The following is a 16,092-nucleotide window of genomic DNA, read 5'->3' on the forward strand; positions in this document are numbered from 1 at the left end:
AGCTCTGGGCCTGCCTCCCTGTATGCCCCTGCTGGGAAGCCAGGCCTTGCTCTCCGAAATGAGGGAGAGGGGTGGGCATGTGCAGCAGGATGCGCTTGAGTGGGGGGCATCTGCACAGCTTCCTTCACTCAGCCCTTAACTTGGTGGGGCTCATTTCTCACACGCAGCCTGCAGGGCAGGCCCCACTGGCACTGCGTATCTGTCCAGGTAGGAGGAAACCACTCCTGCCCTCCCGCCTCCCTTCTGGTGTGGGTCATGGGCTGGGAGGCAGTCTAGGCATCCAGGTACCACAGTGTCTCTGGGGGCTGAGACAGAGGCTGGCAAGGGCTGAGTGACATGGGTATCTTCTCCTAGGAGCTCTGGCTGGGACGTTTCCTGAGAAGCAGCATGGAGCAGCCTGGCAGAGAAGGCTGCAAGCAAGGAAGGGCCCCGCAGGGCCCAGAGTGCAGCAGTGCCCCTGGGGACCAACAGTGCAGTCTTGGGGGGATTCCTACGAGCCTAGAGTATAACCTGGGGAAGATTCTTAAGGGACCAGATCATGGGTTGGAGAATCCTCCTCCAGGCCCTGACCCCAAGCCCCAACCTTTACCCCTGCCCCTGGAGCCACGCACACTCTCAGACTTGGGGCAGCCCCAGAAGTTGCCCCCGTCAGGCACTGATAAGAGGTACCCACTGATGAAGCAGCGTGAGTTCTACTCTGACATCCTCAGCCCTGGAACCTTGGATGAACTTGGGGTGAGTATGGCAGCCATCCCCTGCCAAGCCTGGGCCCTCTCTGTGGGTTCCATTCACCCATCCTTTCATTCTTCTCTCCATCAGTGCATCTGTTCATTTGGCCGTGAGTCCATCTGTCAAGTTTTCCATCCATCCACCCCCAACTTCCTACTCCCCATCCATCCATCCATCCATCCATCATTACTGAGTTCCTGCTGTGTGCCAGGCCCTGGACTGAGCCCTGGAGACACAGTGGGGATGAGACATCCATGTCCCTATTGTTATGGGACAATGACTTTGGTGGCAAAGCCCCCCTCCCCCAGCTCTGGTTGGGAGGGATCCATGGAGGGCATACTGCTGAGATCTAAGAGATGGGTCTGCATTTGCTGGGTGAGTGAGGGGCCTGGGAGTGTGTCCCAGGCAAGGGGAGCAGACGGCACAAAGACCTGGGGCCACTTAGAGAGGGTATGGCCCATGTGAAGGAGGGTAGAATGTGAGGGGAGAGATCAAGGCATGAGGCTAGGGGCAGGGGCAAGGTGGGGAGGAATGTGTAGGAGAGAATTCAAAGAGCCCCATAGGTCCCAGGCTGCCTTAGGAAGGTTCTAGGCAGGGAAGGAGCCAAGAGAGACAGGGCGAGGACCCACCAATACCACTACACTGGTGGTGACAGAGTGGCCCTTGGGAGAGGAGGTAGTCGCAGAGATACCTGCTGGCCTTGCAGCACCTGCTTTGTGGCTCAGCCTCTAGACACACGCTGGGAGTATTCGCAGAGTGGGGTGGGGCCATGGGTATCCCAGGTGGCCACAGCCTGTCACCTATTGTGGTCTTTGAACAAGGAATTGTGCATACTCACTGGTTCTCCCCCTCGCACCCCCAGTCCCCAACTCCCGTGCTCCCAGGGGGCTCCCTGGAGGGCCTCAGGAGAAGCCCCTGGCCTTGGGTCCCTCCCAGGCCCTGGGATGTTTACCCACACTCAGGCTCTGGGGTTTGGTTTCAGAATGTGTGCCATGGCCCTTGCACGAACCAGAACCTCCTGTGGCAAGCTGACCTCGACAAGTTTACTCCAAAAGGTCAGTGCTCAGGAGGGCTGCGTGGGTAGGTCCTGGTGGGCATTTAGAAACAGGGCCCTTGCCTCTGGGAGATGGTCTCTTCCTGGATGAACCAGTTTCCTCAGCTGTAAATGGAGGGTGATAGATGAGGTGTTTCACAAGGGCGTGGCTCTCAGTGAGTGCCCAGGGAACCCCAGCTGCTGCAGCGGCATCATTACTCCTAGTGGAGCCATGACAATGACACTGGGCTGGGCTGGAGCGGCTGGGAGCCAGGGCCACAGTTCTGTCTGCCTGGCTGGGGTCACAGGGGCATTATGTGTGTCTTTTGTGCCTCCCCTGGAACGTGGGCGCAGAGGAGGCAGGACTGTGTCCGGGCTGCCCGCTCCCCCTCCCTCAGGCCCAGATGTCCTGTGGTCCTGGCTGTCTGCCCTCCTCTCTGCCCTCAGGAAAGGCCTAGCTCCTGTTGCCACTGCCAAGATTAGTTCTCTTGGAGCCCACAGGTCTTACAGGGTCTGTGAACCCCCCAAGCTGGCACAGGAAACGTCACACATACGTGCATTTGTGCAGTTAGCTATCCGAGCATCTGGCCTACTGTTTTCAACAGTCTCACAAGTATCTGTAACCCAGAAAATAGTTACAAACCACAGATCCCAGGGTTGTGGGGCACTGAGAATGGTGCTCCTACCATCTATTGGTGGCCCCACCCACACGAGGAAAAGCAGCCCCCAAAGGCCACAGGGAGATGACAGTCATGGCCCTGACAGCCAGTGGTGGACGTGTGCTCTGCTGTCCAAGGGCTAAATGCAGGGCTGGGGAAGGCTGCCTGGGCCCACGGGCACAGCAGGGGCCGGAGGTGGCTTGGCCCTCTTGGCACTGGCTCCTTCTTGGCCCCTGAGAGGTCTGGGGGTGGAATGGGTCACAGACCCACGGGCTCAAGAGCTGGTGCTTAGGGGTCTGAAAACTGTCTTTGTGGCTGGGCCTTTTTGGTGCTGGGGGTTCCTTGACCACTGGGCTGCCCTGCTAAGAGAGCAGACTCCTGCTGAGGGCCAGAGGCCTCCACTGAGCCCTGCACACCAGCCTGGACCCAGCTCCAGAGGTGCTGTGGGCCCCAGACGACATTCCCCAGGGGAGCTCTCTTGCAGTGTGACCACCTCTTGACTCCAGAGAGATAGTGAGGCCCAAGGAGGGGGTCTCCAGGGCCTCCCAGGGTCCTTAGGATTCTCTGGACCCTTCTTCTACCAGGAGAGTAGATGGGGCCATCACTGGGCTGTCCAGAGTCCACCCAGCCCCTGGGAAATGTGGCCCTCTCCCGTCTCCTCCTGAAGACTGTGCCTGCACCTCCTCTCCCCACCTATATGGTCTCGGTTTGCCTGGGACTGTCTTCTCCACTGAGCACCCTATGTCCCAGGGAAGCTGGGATGGTTGGTCACCCTATCAGTGGGTCCTTCCCCACCAATTCCCCTCCCCAGACCTAGAACAGAAGCATCTGTCTGCCCTGGTCGTCTAAGCAGGGACAGCATTTTGTGACTTGAGGGTCCTGCAGGGCCAGGGATCCTATGGTATCCAGGATGCCTTGAACCTGGAAATGGCCCCAAGAGAGTGAATATCAGACTCCAAGGTGCTGGCTGACCCTCTTGGGTAGGGGTGGGAGGAATCATCCCATTTCGTCTTCCTGTCCAGTTGTAACCCTCACCTGTGGTTTAACTCAGCACCTCGCTTGAGCAATGTCCCCTGGTGCTGAGGACAGGGGAATGGCCAAGCATGCTGGCTCTGGATGGGGAAAGCAGGGCCAGAACAGACCTTCTGGCCCTCACCCCTCCAGGCTCATAACCCCTTGGGTACCAGGTGCCACATCTGTCTTTTCCCCACTCCTGCCCGGCCACAGGCAAGCTCTGAGCTTCCCACACCCCAAAGCATCATGCCTGGTATACCTGCCTGGCTGGTGATTCATCTTATTGGGGAGGGGGTTGTTGGGTTCTAACCCAAGCCCTGAAACCCCTGCCTCTGCCTCTACGCACAGTTACAAGCTTTGAGGTTCCCAAGAACTTCGAAGAGCTCATTGAGCAGCAGCGCATCGGGCCCAGCACCCAGCTGCTCTCCCAGACCGACTTTCCTCCGCAGGCCTATGAGCCCAAGGTGCAGGTGCCCTTCCAGGTGCTGCCAGGCCAGCGCCCCCGCAAGATTGAGATTGAGAGGTACGGCTGGGTGGGCTGTGGAGAGAGACTGTCCTCTGGGAGGCATCTGCCTGACTTAGGGCATGAGGGACTGCAGATCACTAGGTGACAATGTCTGTGCACAAGTGTTTAGACAAAATCTTCTAGCCTTTTGGTCTCTTAACAGGGGCAAATTGTTTTCCTTGCTGGAAAGCTGGGAAGCAGGGAAGGTGGCATTTGGGTCAGTGAAATGGGACTTCAGGGCAAGACAGAAGGGCAGCTGGAGCCCGGGACACCAGCCCTAGCCACCACATCACTTCCTGGGCCACACCCCTACCACCACAACCCGGTGGACCCTTGGTGAAACCCATGGAGCCACCTGGCATGAGCCAAGCCATCCTGAGTTCCCCTCCCTGCCCTTGGCCAGGAGGAGGCAGCAGTACCTGAGCCTGGACATCGAGCAGTTGCTGTCCAGCGAGGGCATCGACTCCAACAAGCTCATGCCCAGGCACCCAGACCTCCAACACCCCCACACCATCGAACAGGGCCATGACCCGCTCTTCCCCATATATCTCCCGCTGAAGGTGAGCCGGCTTCTGTGATGGTCCATGGAGGGTGTGGGGTACAGACCCTGGCTGAGGCTCAGGAGTCAGGCCCAAAAGGGGACCCCCACACCTATCATAAGCACTCCCTTGTCAAACAGGGCACTCAATCGTGGGAACCCACCCCAGGCACCTTGAGCATCCCAAGCTGGAGCAGGAGGGACCCCAAGACCCCTGGGATGCTGATTTGTTGTTGCTTTGCTGAGAGCTGGGGCAGCCCGTACGTCTGGCTTCTGCCTCCTGCCCACCCATGGGCACCCGAGAGTAGTGCCCAAGCCTCCTTGAGCAGGCCACCTGGGGTGGGGAACTGCACCTGGCTCAGTGAAATGGGGAGACCAGGGAGGGAGGAGGGCATTAGTACCACCGCCTTGGGGTATAGATGGGGAAATTGAGTCCAGGGAGGAGAAAGAGGGAGCATGGCCTGACTCTGGCTTTCACCCCATCCCCTCCCTTCCTCCCTGTGGCCCTGAGTGTCTCTCACCTGGTGGTGCCGGTAGGGAGGTGAAGCTGAATCTAGCTGCACGTCACCCTACGAAGGGCTGCCTCCCGATAGCCCCAATCCCCAATCTCCAGCGTTCCGAGTCAGGGTGGGGCGCTCCACCTCCTCCCTCGGGCCTGGGCTGGATGGCTGTGGCCAGGGGGAGGGAGAGCCCACATCCTGCCGCGAGTGCCCAGACACTGCTCTGTCCAAGTGTCCAAGCCTTGGGGGGCCTCGGCTGGATGGGAATCCAGGCTTTCACCCAGCCGGACCGTGCATGCCTCTGGCAGCAGCAGAGGAGGGGCTCAGCCTCAGCCCCCAGGCTCCTCATCTGGGGAGGAGGCTCCTTAGCCACCCCATCCTCTGGCATGCCCGGCCCACCCAGGTCCCGCTCCAGGAGCTGCTTACTCCCAGTGTTTGCCTGCTTTCTTCCAGGTGTTTGACAATGAGGAGTTTGACTGTCGGACTCCCAGAGAGTGGATCAACATGGGCCTGGAGCCAGGGTCTCTGGACAGGAAACCTGTTCCTGGAAAGGCCCTCCTGCCCACGGACGACTTCTTGGGACATGGTGAGCAGGGCCAGCCCAGGGTGGGGCACCATTTTGTTTCCTGCCGCGGACTCCTGGGCTCCTCTGGGACCTGGCAGTCAAGGTGGGTGAGGGACCTTTGGAGGCCTCCCAGCTGGGATACAGGTCAAGGAGCCACAGAGGCAGGACATGCAAGGATGAGGGATGACACTGTCAGGGGAGCTGGGAAAGGGACAGTTGGATGATGTCTAGTGTTAAAAAAAAATATTTGATTTATTGGTAATAAAAAATATACACGGTCGTTGGAAATGTTCAAACGTGCATTAGAAGCAGAATTCTAGCTCTTCTACCCCGTCACCCAGAGTCACCATTGCTCCAGCTGTAACTCTGGCCTCAGCGCTTACACCTGTGTGGACGGCACAGTCTGTCACACTGGCACACATTTGCGATCACACTCACTGTCACGCACACCATCCCTCCCCCACAGTCTTACTCACTGCACATCTTCACCACACAAACACACGCTCACATACCTACTGTCACGGGTCTACAACCACTATCACATACCACCCCCCACACCTGTTTGGTGCCACACAGACTTGCCTTGTCTTGGCCTTGTCTGTATCTGCCCACACTGTGCCCCTGGCTCCCCCTTTGGCCTCAGGCCTGCCCTGGTGGCCGTGGAGTTCTCCCCACTGTTCCTGCTGTCGGAAACAGTGCCGGGGTGAGCTGCCGCCTTAGCCCGCGCATCCGGCCGTCTGTGCAGGCATCCTAGGAAGGTCTGGCTCATCCGTCTGGAGGTTGGAGGCGGCTGTTCCCCTGTGCAGGGCTGAAGGCTGCCCTGCTCCCTGCCCACTGGGGGGCCAAGGCGCTGGGGAGTGCGAGGGGTCCAGTGGGCCGGCCCCCAGGTGGGAGGCAGGGCTGTAAGAGCAGTGACTGGTGTTAAGACTGCACAGTGAGTCCATTAAGCAGGCTAGAAATTTATGTTTCATTTAAAAAATATGTTCATGCTGGACTCAATTTCTATGAAGTGGACAAGAAGCCCAGAATGTTCCCTTTACTTTGGACTGAATTACAAAAATAATTTAACTCCATTGTTCCCAGATCTCCAATTCCTGGTGATGAAACCAGAAGGTGTGGGGCCGTGTTAACCTTACGTGCTCCAAGTGCCCGCCTGCCCTGAGGTGCTCTGCTTGCCCCCTTCACATGGCCCTGGCCTCGGGTGGTGGCACTGGTGGGCAGAGGGGTGAGCAGGGAGCAGCCTGCTGGGGACCTCTTGTATGCCATGCCTCTGGGGACTCCCATGACATCTTTTCATCTAAGCTGAGCCAAGACAAGGCCAGCATTTTCAAGAAGGAAACTTACTAGGAAGGGAAGGGAAAAGCAAAACAGAACGAGAATAGGTGAGGTATTCGACCGCAACCTACGTTATGCAGCTCTCTGGTGTCAACCGGTGGGGAGCATTTCCTTGGAATTCCAGCCCTTCCTTCCACAAGCCGGTCTGTAGAGCCCATCAGTTTGACGCAACTGTGTACTGAGGCCTCCTCTGCTGGGCACTGTGTGTGTATCTTCTTTCTGCAAAAGTTGATTGAGCATCTACTATGTACCAGTTTCCATGCCAGGCCCAGGGACAAAGCTGTGACCGAAACAGAACAAAGTTGCTTCTGCCCTTGGGGAGCTGACACTAGTATGGAGAGGCTGACTGTGACCCAGGAAACGATGCATATGTAGCATGACTTTAAGCCCGTGAGGGACAAAACAGGGTAACAGGTCAGAGGGTGCCTGTATTAGGCTTCTCTCCAAGGAGAAGCCACTTGAGCAGGGAACAAACCAGCAGTGAGGTGACCTGAGCCAAGAGTGTTTTAGGCAGGGGGCACAGCCAGTGCAAAAGCCCTGAGGTAGGCGCACGGCGGAACGTCACAGGAATAGCTAGACATCCAGCGTGGCTGGAGAGAAGTGAGTGAGGGGCGGCGGCAGGAGGTGAGCTGGAGAGTGGGCACAGGCCTTCAGCCCAGGAGTCAGGGGCGGCCCATCCTCACCAAACAGGCCCAAGGCCCACTTTGAGCCCTTTGCAGGGCAGCGGTCTCCTGCTCTGCCCTGCCCTGTTCTGATATGAAGGACCCAGCGACTGAATGGCCAGGGGCAGCCTATGGGGAGGGCTTCATTCTGGCCTTGGTCACCTTGAAGGGGTCGCTTATCCATGATGATCTTTACAACTGGGTTATCAACAGGTCTTCCATTTCCTCGGGGCTTTTGTGCCTCCTGTCCCAGCCCCATCAGCCTGTCTCTCTGCCCTGTGGGGGTCGTGCAGAGCACTGACGCAGAGAAGCCTGGTCTTTCTGGCTCCTGCAGCTGGGGCTTCCTCAGAGACCCGCTCAGCTGGGAGGAAGCAGGGCCCTGGCTCTGCTGGATCCAGAGGACATCATCCTGGTGGGAGAAAGGCCAAACCAGTGACCTCTGAGACCCATTCCCACTACCTGCTGCTTGCACTCAGAAGCCCCCACCTGCCCTGTGGCAGGGATCACTGGTAGGGGTTCCCCTCCTGTTTCAGAGGACCCCAAGAGTCAGAAGCTGGATTACAAATGGTGCGAGGTTGGCGTCCTGGACTACGACGAGGAGAAGAAGCTATACCTGGTGCACAAGACAGACGAGAAAGGCCTGGTGCGAGATGAGATGGGGAACCCCATCCTGAATGGAGGGGTCACCGCTGAAGGTACAAGTTTCTGCCTCTGCCCCAGGCAGACCTCACTCAGGTCTGGCCCAGCCTGTGACTGAGGCCACCCCTGCCTAGGGCATGGCCAGCTCAGGTCTGAATTCTACCTTGCTATATTTGTCCTGTGGCTGGCTCGCCCCTGATCAGTAAGAACCAGGGGACCCATCACTCAGAGACCTCAGGAAGGGCAAATGGCCGTTCTTTGGTATGTCATCTCTGAGCAGCTGGCAGTGCTACTGTACCAGGATGTTGATAAGGGGCCTGAGGGCCATCAATTACTGATGTCTGCCCTGGGTGTGGCATTGAGGGATGGGCACTTGAGTGGCCACCCCTGTGTAACTCCTTGTCTAAACACAGTGCTTTACAGTTTACAAATCCCTTTCACATCCATCCATGACACCCTGTGAGGTGGGCAGGGCAGGGAGTGTTGTCATACCCATTTCACAGTTGCAACGGGGGGTCAGAGAAGGGAAACAACTTGCTCAGGGCCACTGTGCATCAGCAGCGCAGTCGGCCAGAACCCAGTGCTCCAGCCAGACGGCCTGACTGCGTATCCCCTTCTCCCCCACCTGGCCCTCAGGAAGGCCACCTCTTCAGATCTGTCAGTACTGGGTGCCACGGATCCAGCTTCTCTTCCTCGCCGAGGACCCTCGCGTGTTCACGCAGCGCGTGGTCCAGGCCAATGCCCTGCGCAAGAACACGGAGGCGCTGCTGCTGTACAACCTGTACGTAGACTGCATGCCCTCCGAGGGCCAGCGCGTCATCAACGAGCAGAGCCTGAGCAGGATCAAGCAGTGGGCCATGAGCACACCCCGGATGCGCAAAGGGCCCCTGTGAGTAGTGCGCTCTAGCGGGGGCGGTGGGGAGAGTTCCCTTGGGCCTCAGCTGTCCGGGGCTATTTTGCCCGCTGCGCTACGGGCTTGTTGGGGCTCCAACAATTTCTTGTTCGTCTCCAGAGTCCTCGTTATCAATATGGAGTCGCGGATTCTTATTTTATTCAAAGGGTTATATGCCTTACTACTATTTTTTATTTTGATGTTCAAATTGTCCCAGATTTGGCAGTGGAACCCTTTTCACTCCAATTCCTGTGTCCTTTTGATGTGTTTCCATCATTCTTTGGGCATATCCTTACTTTCTGGCACATCAAGAAGTTCCAGGCTCACCTGGTACTTCCCCAGATCCAGGCCTGAAATCAGCTCTTTCTCCAAGGAGGTTCCTTTTAGTGAGAAATGGTATTTAGAAGCCAAGATCTGGGCATTAGATGTGTTCATTTCTACTAGGAAATTGTTGCTTCAAGGCTCTTAGAGCAGACAGATCTGGAAAACATTAATATATATACAGATGGTTCCCGACTTAAAATGGTTCAACTCAACCATTTTTAACTTTACAATGGCTTGAAAGCCATATGCATTCAGTAGAAACTGTACTTCTAGTACCGCACAAGCATTCTGTTTTTCACTTTCCGTACACTATTCCATAAATCACACGAGATGCTGAACACTGTGTGTCACATGATTTTGCCTGACTGTAGGCTAACATGAGTGTTCTGGGCATGTTTAAGGTAGGCTAGGCTAAGCTATGACATTCGGTAGGTTAGGTGTATTAAATGCATTTTCAACTTAAGATATTTTCAACTTATGATGCCTTTATCAGGACATAAGTAGAGGAGCATCTGCATGTATACAGTTGTGTCACTTAACGATGGGAATACATTCTGAGAAATGCACTGTTAGGTGATTTCATTGTGGTGTGGACATAATAGAGTATATTTACACAAACCTGTATGGTGTAGCCTACTACACACCTGGGCTATGTAGCATAGCCTATGGCTCCTAGGCTACAAACCCGTACAGCGTGTTACTGTACTGAATACTGTAGGCAATGGTGACACATGATATTTGTGTATCTCAACATAGCAAAGATACAGTAAAAATACAATTTCAAATAAAAAACAGTACACTTGTACAGGGCACTTACCATGGAAGGAGCTTGCAGGACTGGAAGTTGCTCTGGGTGAGTCAGTGAGTGGTGAGTGAATGTGAAGGCCTAGGACATGACTGTACACTGCTGTAGACTTTATAAACACTGTACACTTAGGCTACACAAATTTATTTCTTTCTATAATTACAAATTAACCTTAGCTTACTGTAACTTTTTTACCTTGTAAACTTTTTCATTTTTTAAAACTTTTGGACTCTTTTTTATTAACAGCTTAAAACACAAACACATTGTACAGCCGTACAAAAATATTTTTTCTTTACATTCTTTCTCTATGAGATTTTTTTCTATTTAAAATATTTTATTTTTTAAAAATGTAATCTAATTTTATTTTATATTTGAGACAGAGTCTTGCTCTGTTGCCCTGGCTAGAGTGCAGTGGCGTCACCATAGCTCACTGCAACCTCAAACTCCTGGGCTCAGGTGATCCTCCTGCCTCAGGCTCCTGAGTAGCTGGGACTACAGGTGTGCACCACCACGCTCGGCTAATTTTTTCTACTTTCAGTAGAGATGAGGTCTCACTCTTGCTCAGGCTGGTCTCAAACTCCTGACCTCAAGCAATCTGCCTCCCTCGGTTTCCCAGAGTGCTAGGATTACAGGTGTGAGCCACCGCACCCGGCCCTTATTATTGTCTTTACCTTTTTAAACTTTTTTATTAGAAACTAAGACACAAACATTCACATTAGCCTAGGCCTACACAGGGTCAAGATCATCAATATTTGATCTTCCACCTCCAAATCTTGTCCCACTGGATGTTCTTCAGGGGCAGTAACACCTGTGGAGCTGTCATCTCCTATGGCAACAATGCCTTCTTCTGGAATACCTGGTGAAAGACCTGCCAGGGGCTGTTTTACAGTTAACTTTTTATGTGTAAGTAGAAGGAGAACACTAAAATAGCCATGAAAAAATGTAGTATAGTAAATACATAAAACAGTAGCGTATTTGTTTATTATCAAGTATTATATGCTGTATATAATTGTATGTGCTGTACTTTTATATGAGTGGCGGTGCACTAGGTTTGTTTACACCAGCATCACCACAAACATGTGAGCAATGCCTTCCACGATGACATTAGGATGGCTATGTCACTAGGCAATAGGAATTTTTCGGTTCCATTACAATCTTATGATATATGTGGTTCATCGTTGACTGAAATGTGGTTACGTGGCACATGACTGGATATATACTACTCAAAATATATGTTACTCCAAAAGGTATACTCAGAAATCTTTCACTCTTCACCCAGTTCATTCTGTCCTGTCCGCATCCCCCATCTTTTTCCCCCTGCTCCCACCACATGCTCACGGGTCACCAATATAACTAGTTTCTGGTTTATCCTGTCTGTATTTCTCATTGCACAAATGAGCAGGCACGTGTATTTCAGACACCATGTATGTTTTCTTATGCTCTCTCCTTCTTACATGAGGGGTAGCACACCATAGATATTCTTCTGCACTTTCCTTTTTCACTTACAGTATATTGTGGAAATGAATCCATATCAGGTCATTGAGATTTCCTTCATTCCTTTTTACAACTGCATAGTAATCCATTGTGTGGATGTAACATGCTTTATTCAGTCATTCTCCAATATGTGGGCACTGAAGTCATTTCCAGTATTTTGCAATTACAAACAATGTTGCCATGAATAATCTCTGTACATATGTTCATATTTATGGAGGTGTAGCTTTTGGATAAATTCTTAGAAGTGGGACTGCTGGATCAAAAGATAAGTGTGGGCCGGGCATGGTGGCTCACGCCTGTAATCCTAGCACTCTAGGAGGCCGAGGCGGGAGGATCGCTTGAGGTCAGGAGTTTGAGACCAGCCTGAGCAAGTGAGATCCCGTCTCTACTAAAAAATAGAAAGAAATTATCTGGACAACTAAAAATATATAGAAAAAATTAGCCAGGCATGGTGGCACATCCCTGTAGTCCCAGCAACTCGGGAGGCTGAGGCAGGAGGATCGCTTGAGCCCAGGAGTTTGAGGTTGTTGTGAGCTAGGCTGACGCCACGGCACTCACTCTAGCCCGGGCAACAGAGCGAGACTCTGTCTAAAAAAAAAAAAAAAAGTGTGTATGTAATTTTGTTAGGTATTGCCAAATTTTCCTCCAGAAGGGTTGTACTATTTTGCACGCCCACCATCAATGTACGAGAGTGCCTGTTTCCCCACAGCCTGGCCAAGAGCGTGTTATAATACTGTTTCATTTTTTGCCAGTCTGGAAGTTAAGTAAATAAGAAACGGTATCTCGGTGTAGTTTTAATTCTATTATAAGTGAGGTTGAATATCTTTTCCATCTTTTCATGTGATTAAGGTCAATTTTTATATCTTTTGGTGACTTGTCTATGTCTTTTGCCCATTTTTTCTTTCTCATATTTTTGGGCTTTTTATTCCCTCCAATTTTAAGAGTTTTTTTTAATATATTAGGCATAACAGCTTTTTATCTGTGATATATATCATAAATATCTTCTCTTGGCTTGTCAGTTGTATTTTGGCTTTATTTGTGAAGATTTTGCAACATAATAAAAATATTTATGTTGACAGTTTTACTAATCTTTTCATCTGTTGCATCTGGGCTTTGAGTCATAGTTATAAAGTCTTTCCTTATATTGAGATTTTCTTCTAGTACTTGTATGGTTTCATTTTTTGAATTTATATCCTTGATTCCTTCTTATGTGTGATGTGTGGTAGGGACCAATAATGCAGCATTTATTAAAATCTCCATCTTTGGCCCAGTGATTTGAGATACCACTTTTATCATACACTAATTTCCACATATCCTTGTCTATTTCTGGACTTTCTATTCTATCCTATTGGTCTGTTTGTCTATTCATGCACCTGTACTATACTGTTTGGTTTTTTTTTAAATTTTTTTTTCCAGTTTCCTGTACTCAGGACAAAATACTACACCGTTTTAATTAAAGTTTTATGGTATGTTTTAATGTCTCCTAGGGCTAGTCCCCTTTGTAGCTTTTCCCTTTTAGTGTTTTCCTGGCTATTCTAGTGTGTTTATTTTTATTTATTTATTTATTTATATTTTTTGTGAGACAGGGTCTTGCTCTGTTGTCCAGTCTAGAGTGCAGTGGCACGATCATAGCTCACTGCAGCCCTGAACTCCTGGGCTCAAGCTATCCTCCTGTCTTAGCCTCCCGAGTAGCTAGGGCTACAGGTGTACCCCACCACATCTGGCTAATTTTTAAAAATTTTTTGTAGAGATGAGGTCTCAATACATCACCCAGGCAGGTCTTGAACTCCTGGCCTCAAGGAATCCTCCTGCCTTGACTTCCCAAAGTGCTGGGATTGCAGGTGTGAGCCACCATGCCTGGACTTGCATGCTTATTTTTTAAAATTATTTATTTTTAAAAATTGTGGTAAAATCTATATAACATAAACTTACCATTTTAACCATTTTAAGTGTACAGTTCAGTGGCATTAAGTACATTTACATTATTGTGAAACCATTACTACCATCCATCCACAGAACTTTGTTCATCTTCCTGAACTCTGTTAAACAATAAATTCCCAATTCCTCCTCCCCCCATCCCCTGGCAAAGACCATTCTACTTTCTGTCTCTATGAATTTTTTTTTTTTTTTTTTTTTTTTTTTGAGACAGAGTCTAGCCTGTTGCCCAGGCTAGAGTGCCGTGGCATCAGCCTAGCTCATAGCAACCTCAAACTCCTGGGCTCATGCAATCCTCCTGCCTCAGCCTCCCGAATAGCTGGGACTACAGGCATGCACCACCATGCCCAGGTAATTTTTTCTATATATTTTCAGTTGTCCAGCTAATTTCTTTCTATTTTTTTTTTTTTTTAAGTAGAGACAAGGTCTCGCTCTTGCTCAGGCTGGTCTCGAACTTCTGACCTGGAGAAATCCTCCCACCTCGGCCTCCCAGAGTGCTAGGATTACAGGCGTGAGCCACCACGCCTGGTCTGTCTCTATGAATTTGACTAAGTTTTTATATAAGTGGAATCATACAGCATTTGTCTTTTCGTGATTAACTTACTTCACTTAGCATAATGTCTTCAAGTTCATACATGTTGTGGCATGTGTCAGCATTTCCTTCCTTTTAAAGGCTGAATAATATTCCATTGTATGCATATACCACATTTGGTTTATCCATTCACCCATCCATGGACACTTGGATTGCTTCCATCTTTTGGCTGCTTTGAAAAATGCTGTTCTGAACATGGGTATACAACTATCTCGTTTAGTCTCTGCTTTCAATTCTTTGGGGCATATACGCAAAAGCATAGATAAGCTGGATCGTATGGTAATTTTATTTTTAATTTTTTGAGGAACCATCATCCTATTTTCCATAGTGGGTATACTATACCATTTTACATTCCCACTATCAGAGCACAAGTCAAGTGTTCTAATTTCTCCACATTCTCCCCAGTACTTGCTATTTTTCTTTAGCCATCCTAATGAGTATATTATTGTGGTTTTTGATTTGTATTTCCCTGATGGTTAGTGATATTGAGCAAGTTTCATGTGTTTATTGGCATTTGTATATCTTCTTTGAAGAAATGTCTATTCAAGTCCTTTGCCCATTTTTTAATTGGGTTGTTTTGTTGTTGTTGTTTCGGAGTTTTAAGAGTTCTCTAAATATCCTGAATATTAATCCCTCATCAGATTATGTGATTTGCAAATATGTTCTTCCATTTTGTGAGTTGCCTTTTTATTCTATTGACAGTGTCTTTTAATACATAAGAGTTTTGCATTTTGATGAAGTCCAGTTGTCCCTTTTTCTTTGTTTTTCCCATGTCTTCAGTATCATATCCAAGAAATTATTGCCAGTCCAATGTCCTGAAGCTTTTCCCTTGTGTTTTTTAAATAAGAGTTTTGTAGTTTTAAGTATTATATTTATGTCTGTGATCCATTTTGAGCTGACTTCTGTGTATGGTATTAAGTAAAAGTCCAATTTCATTCTTCTGCATGTGGATATCCAGCTTTCCCAGTGCCATGAGTTGAAGACTGTCCTTTCCCCATTGAATTGTCTTGGCACCCTTGTTAAAAATAATGTGACCATATATGTGAGAGTTTATTTCTGTGCTCTCCATTGCATTCCTTTGGTGTCTATGTCTTTATCTCAGTACCACACTGTTTTGATTACTGTAGCTTTGCAGTAAGTTTTGAAATCAGGGAGTGTGAGTCCTCTAAATTTGGTCTTCGTTTTCAAGATTGTTTGGGTTATTTGGTGTCTCGTGAAATTCTCTGTGAATTTTAGGAGGCATTTTTCCATTTTTGCAAAACATGTTAAGATTTTGACAGTGTCCTGAATGATTATTTTCCCATATGAGATTTAGTATCAACTTGTGTATCTCTATTTAACAAAAATATTGACATTTTTACTGGGATTGCATTATATTTTTTAATTACCTTAGGTACAGTTGACATCTTTAGGGTATTGAATGGTCCTACCCAAGAACAAGGAATGTTTGTTCATTTGTTCAAGTCTACTTCTCTGTCTTTCAGTAGTACCTTATGTTTTGGTCACATAGGTTTTGCATATTTCTTGTTAAGTATTTTATCTTCTTTGTTGCTATTATAAATTTTTCTAGTATTATTTCTATTGATTTCTGTAATTTTATATCCTATTATCAAATTCTTTTTTTCTTTTTTTTTTTTTTTGAGTCAGGGTCTCACTCTGTCGCCTAGGCTAGAGTGCAGTGGCATCATCATAGCTCACTGCAACCTCAAGCTCTTGGGCCCAAGTGATCATCCTGCCTCAGCCTCCCAAGTGTCTGGGATGACAGGCACATGCCACCGTGCCCAGCTAATTTTTCTTTTTTTTGTAGAGACAGGGTCTCACTCTTGCTCAGGCTGGTCTCAAACTCCTAGCCTCAAGCAATCCTCCTGCCT

At 49.6% G+C, this 16,092-nt stretch overlaps 1 protein-coding gene across 1 annotated transcript in view; it reads left to right on the top strand.

The window, feature by feature from the left end:
- The first annotated feature begins 387 nt into the window (after positions 1-387).
- The window catches only part of DNAH1 (dynein axonemal heavy chain 1), a 72,599-nt gene continuing 56,894 nt past the window's right edge, over positions 388-16,092 (top strand). Inside the window, exons 1-7 of the mRNA XM_069473696.1 lie at positions 388-735; positions 1,712-1,784; positions 3,784-3,958; positions 4,344-4,500; positions 5,432-5,564; positions 8,074-8,235; positions 8,816-9,068. Coding sequence (XP_069329797.1) covers positions 388-735; positions 1,712-1,784; positions 3,784-3,958; positions 4,344-4,500; positions 5,432-5,564; positions 8,074-8,235; positions 8,816-9,068 — 1,301 coding nt within the window. The remainder of the gene's footprint in view (positions 736-1,711; positions 1,785-3,783; positions 3,959-4,343; positions 4,501-5,431; positions 5,565-8,073; positions 8,236-8,815; positions 9,069-16,092) is intronic.

This window comes from Eulemur rufifrons, chromosome 7, assembly GCF_041146395.1.
Source record: "Eulemur rufifrons isolate Redbay chromosome 7, OSU_ERuf_1, whole genome shotgun sequence".
NCBI classification, from domain to species: Eukaryota; Metazoa; Chordata; class Mammalia; order Primates; family Lemuridae; genus Eulemur; species Eulemur rufifrons.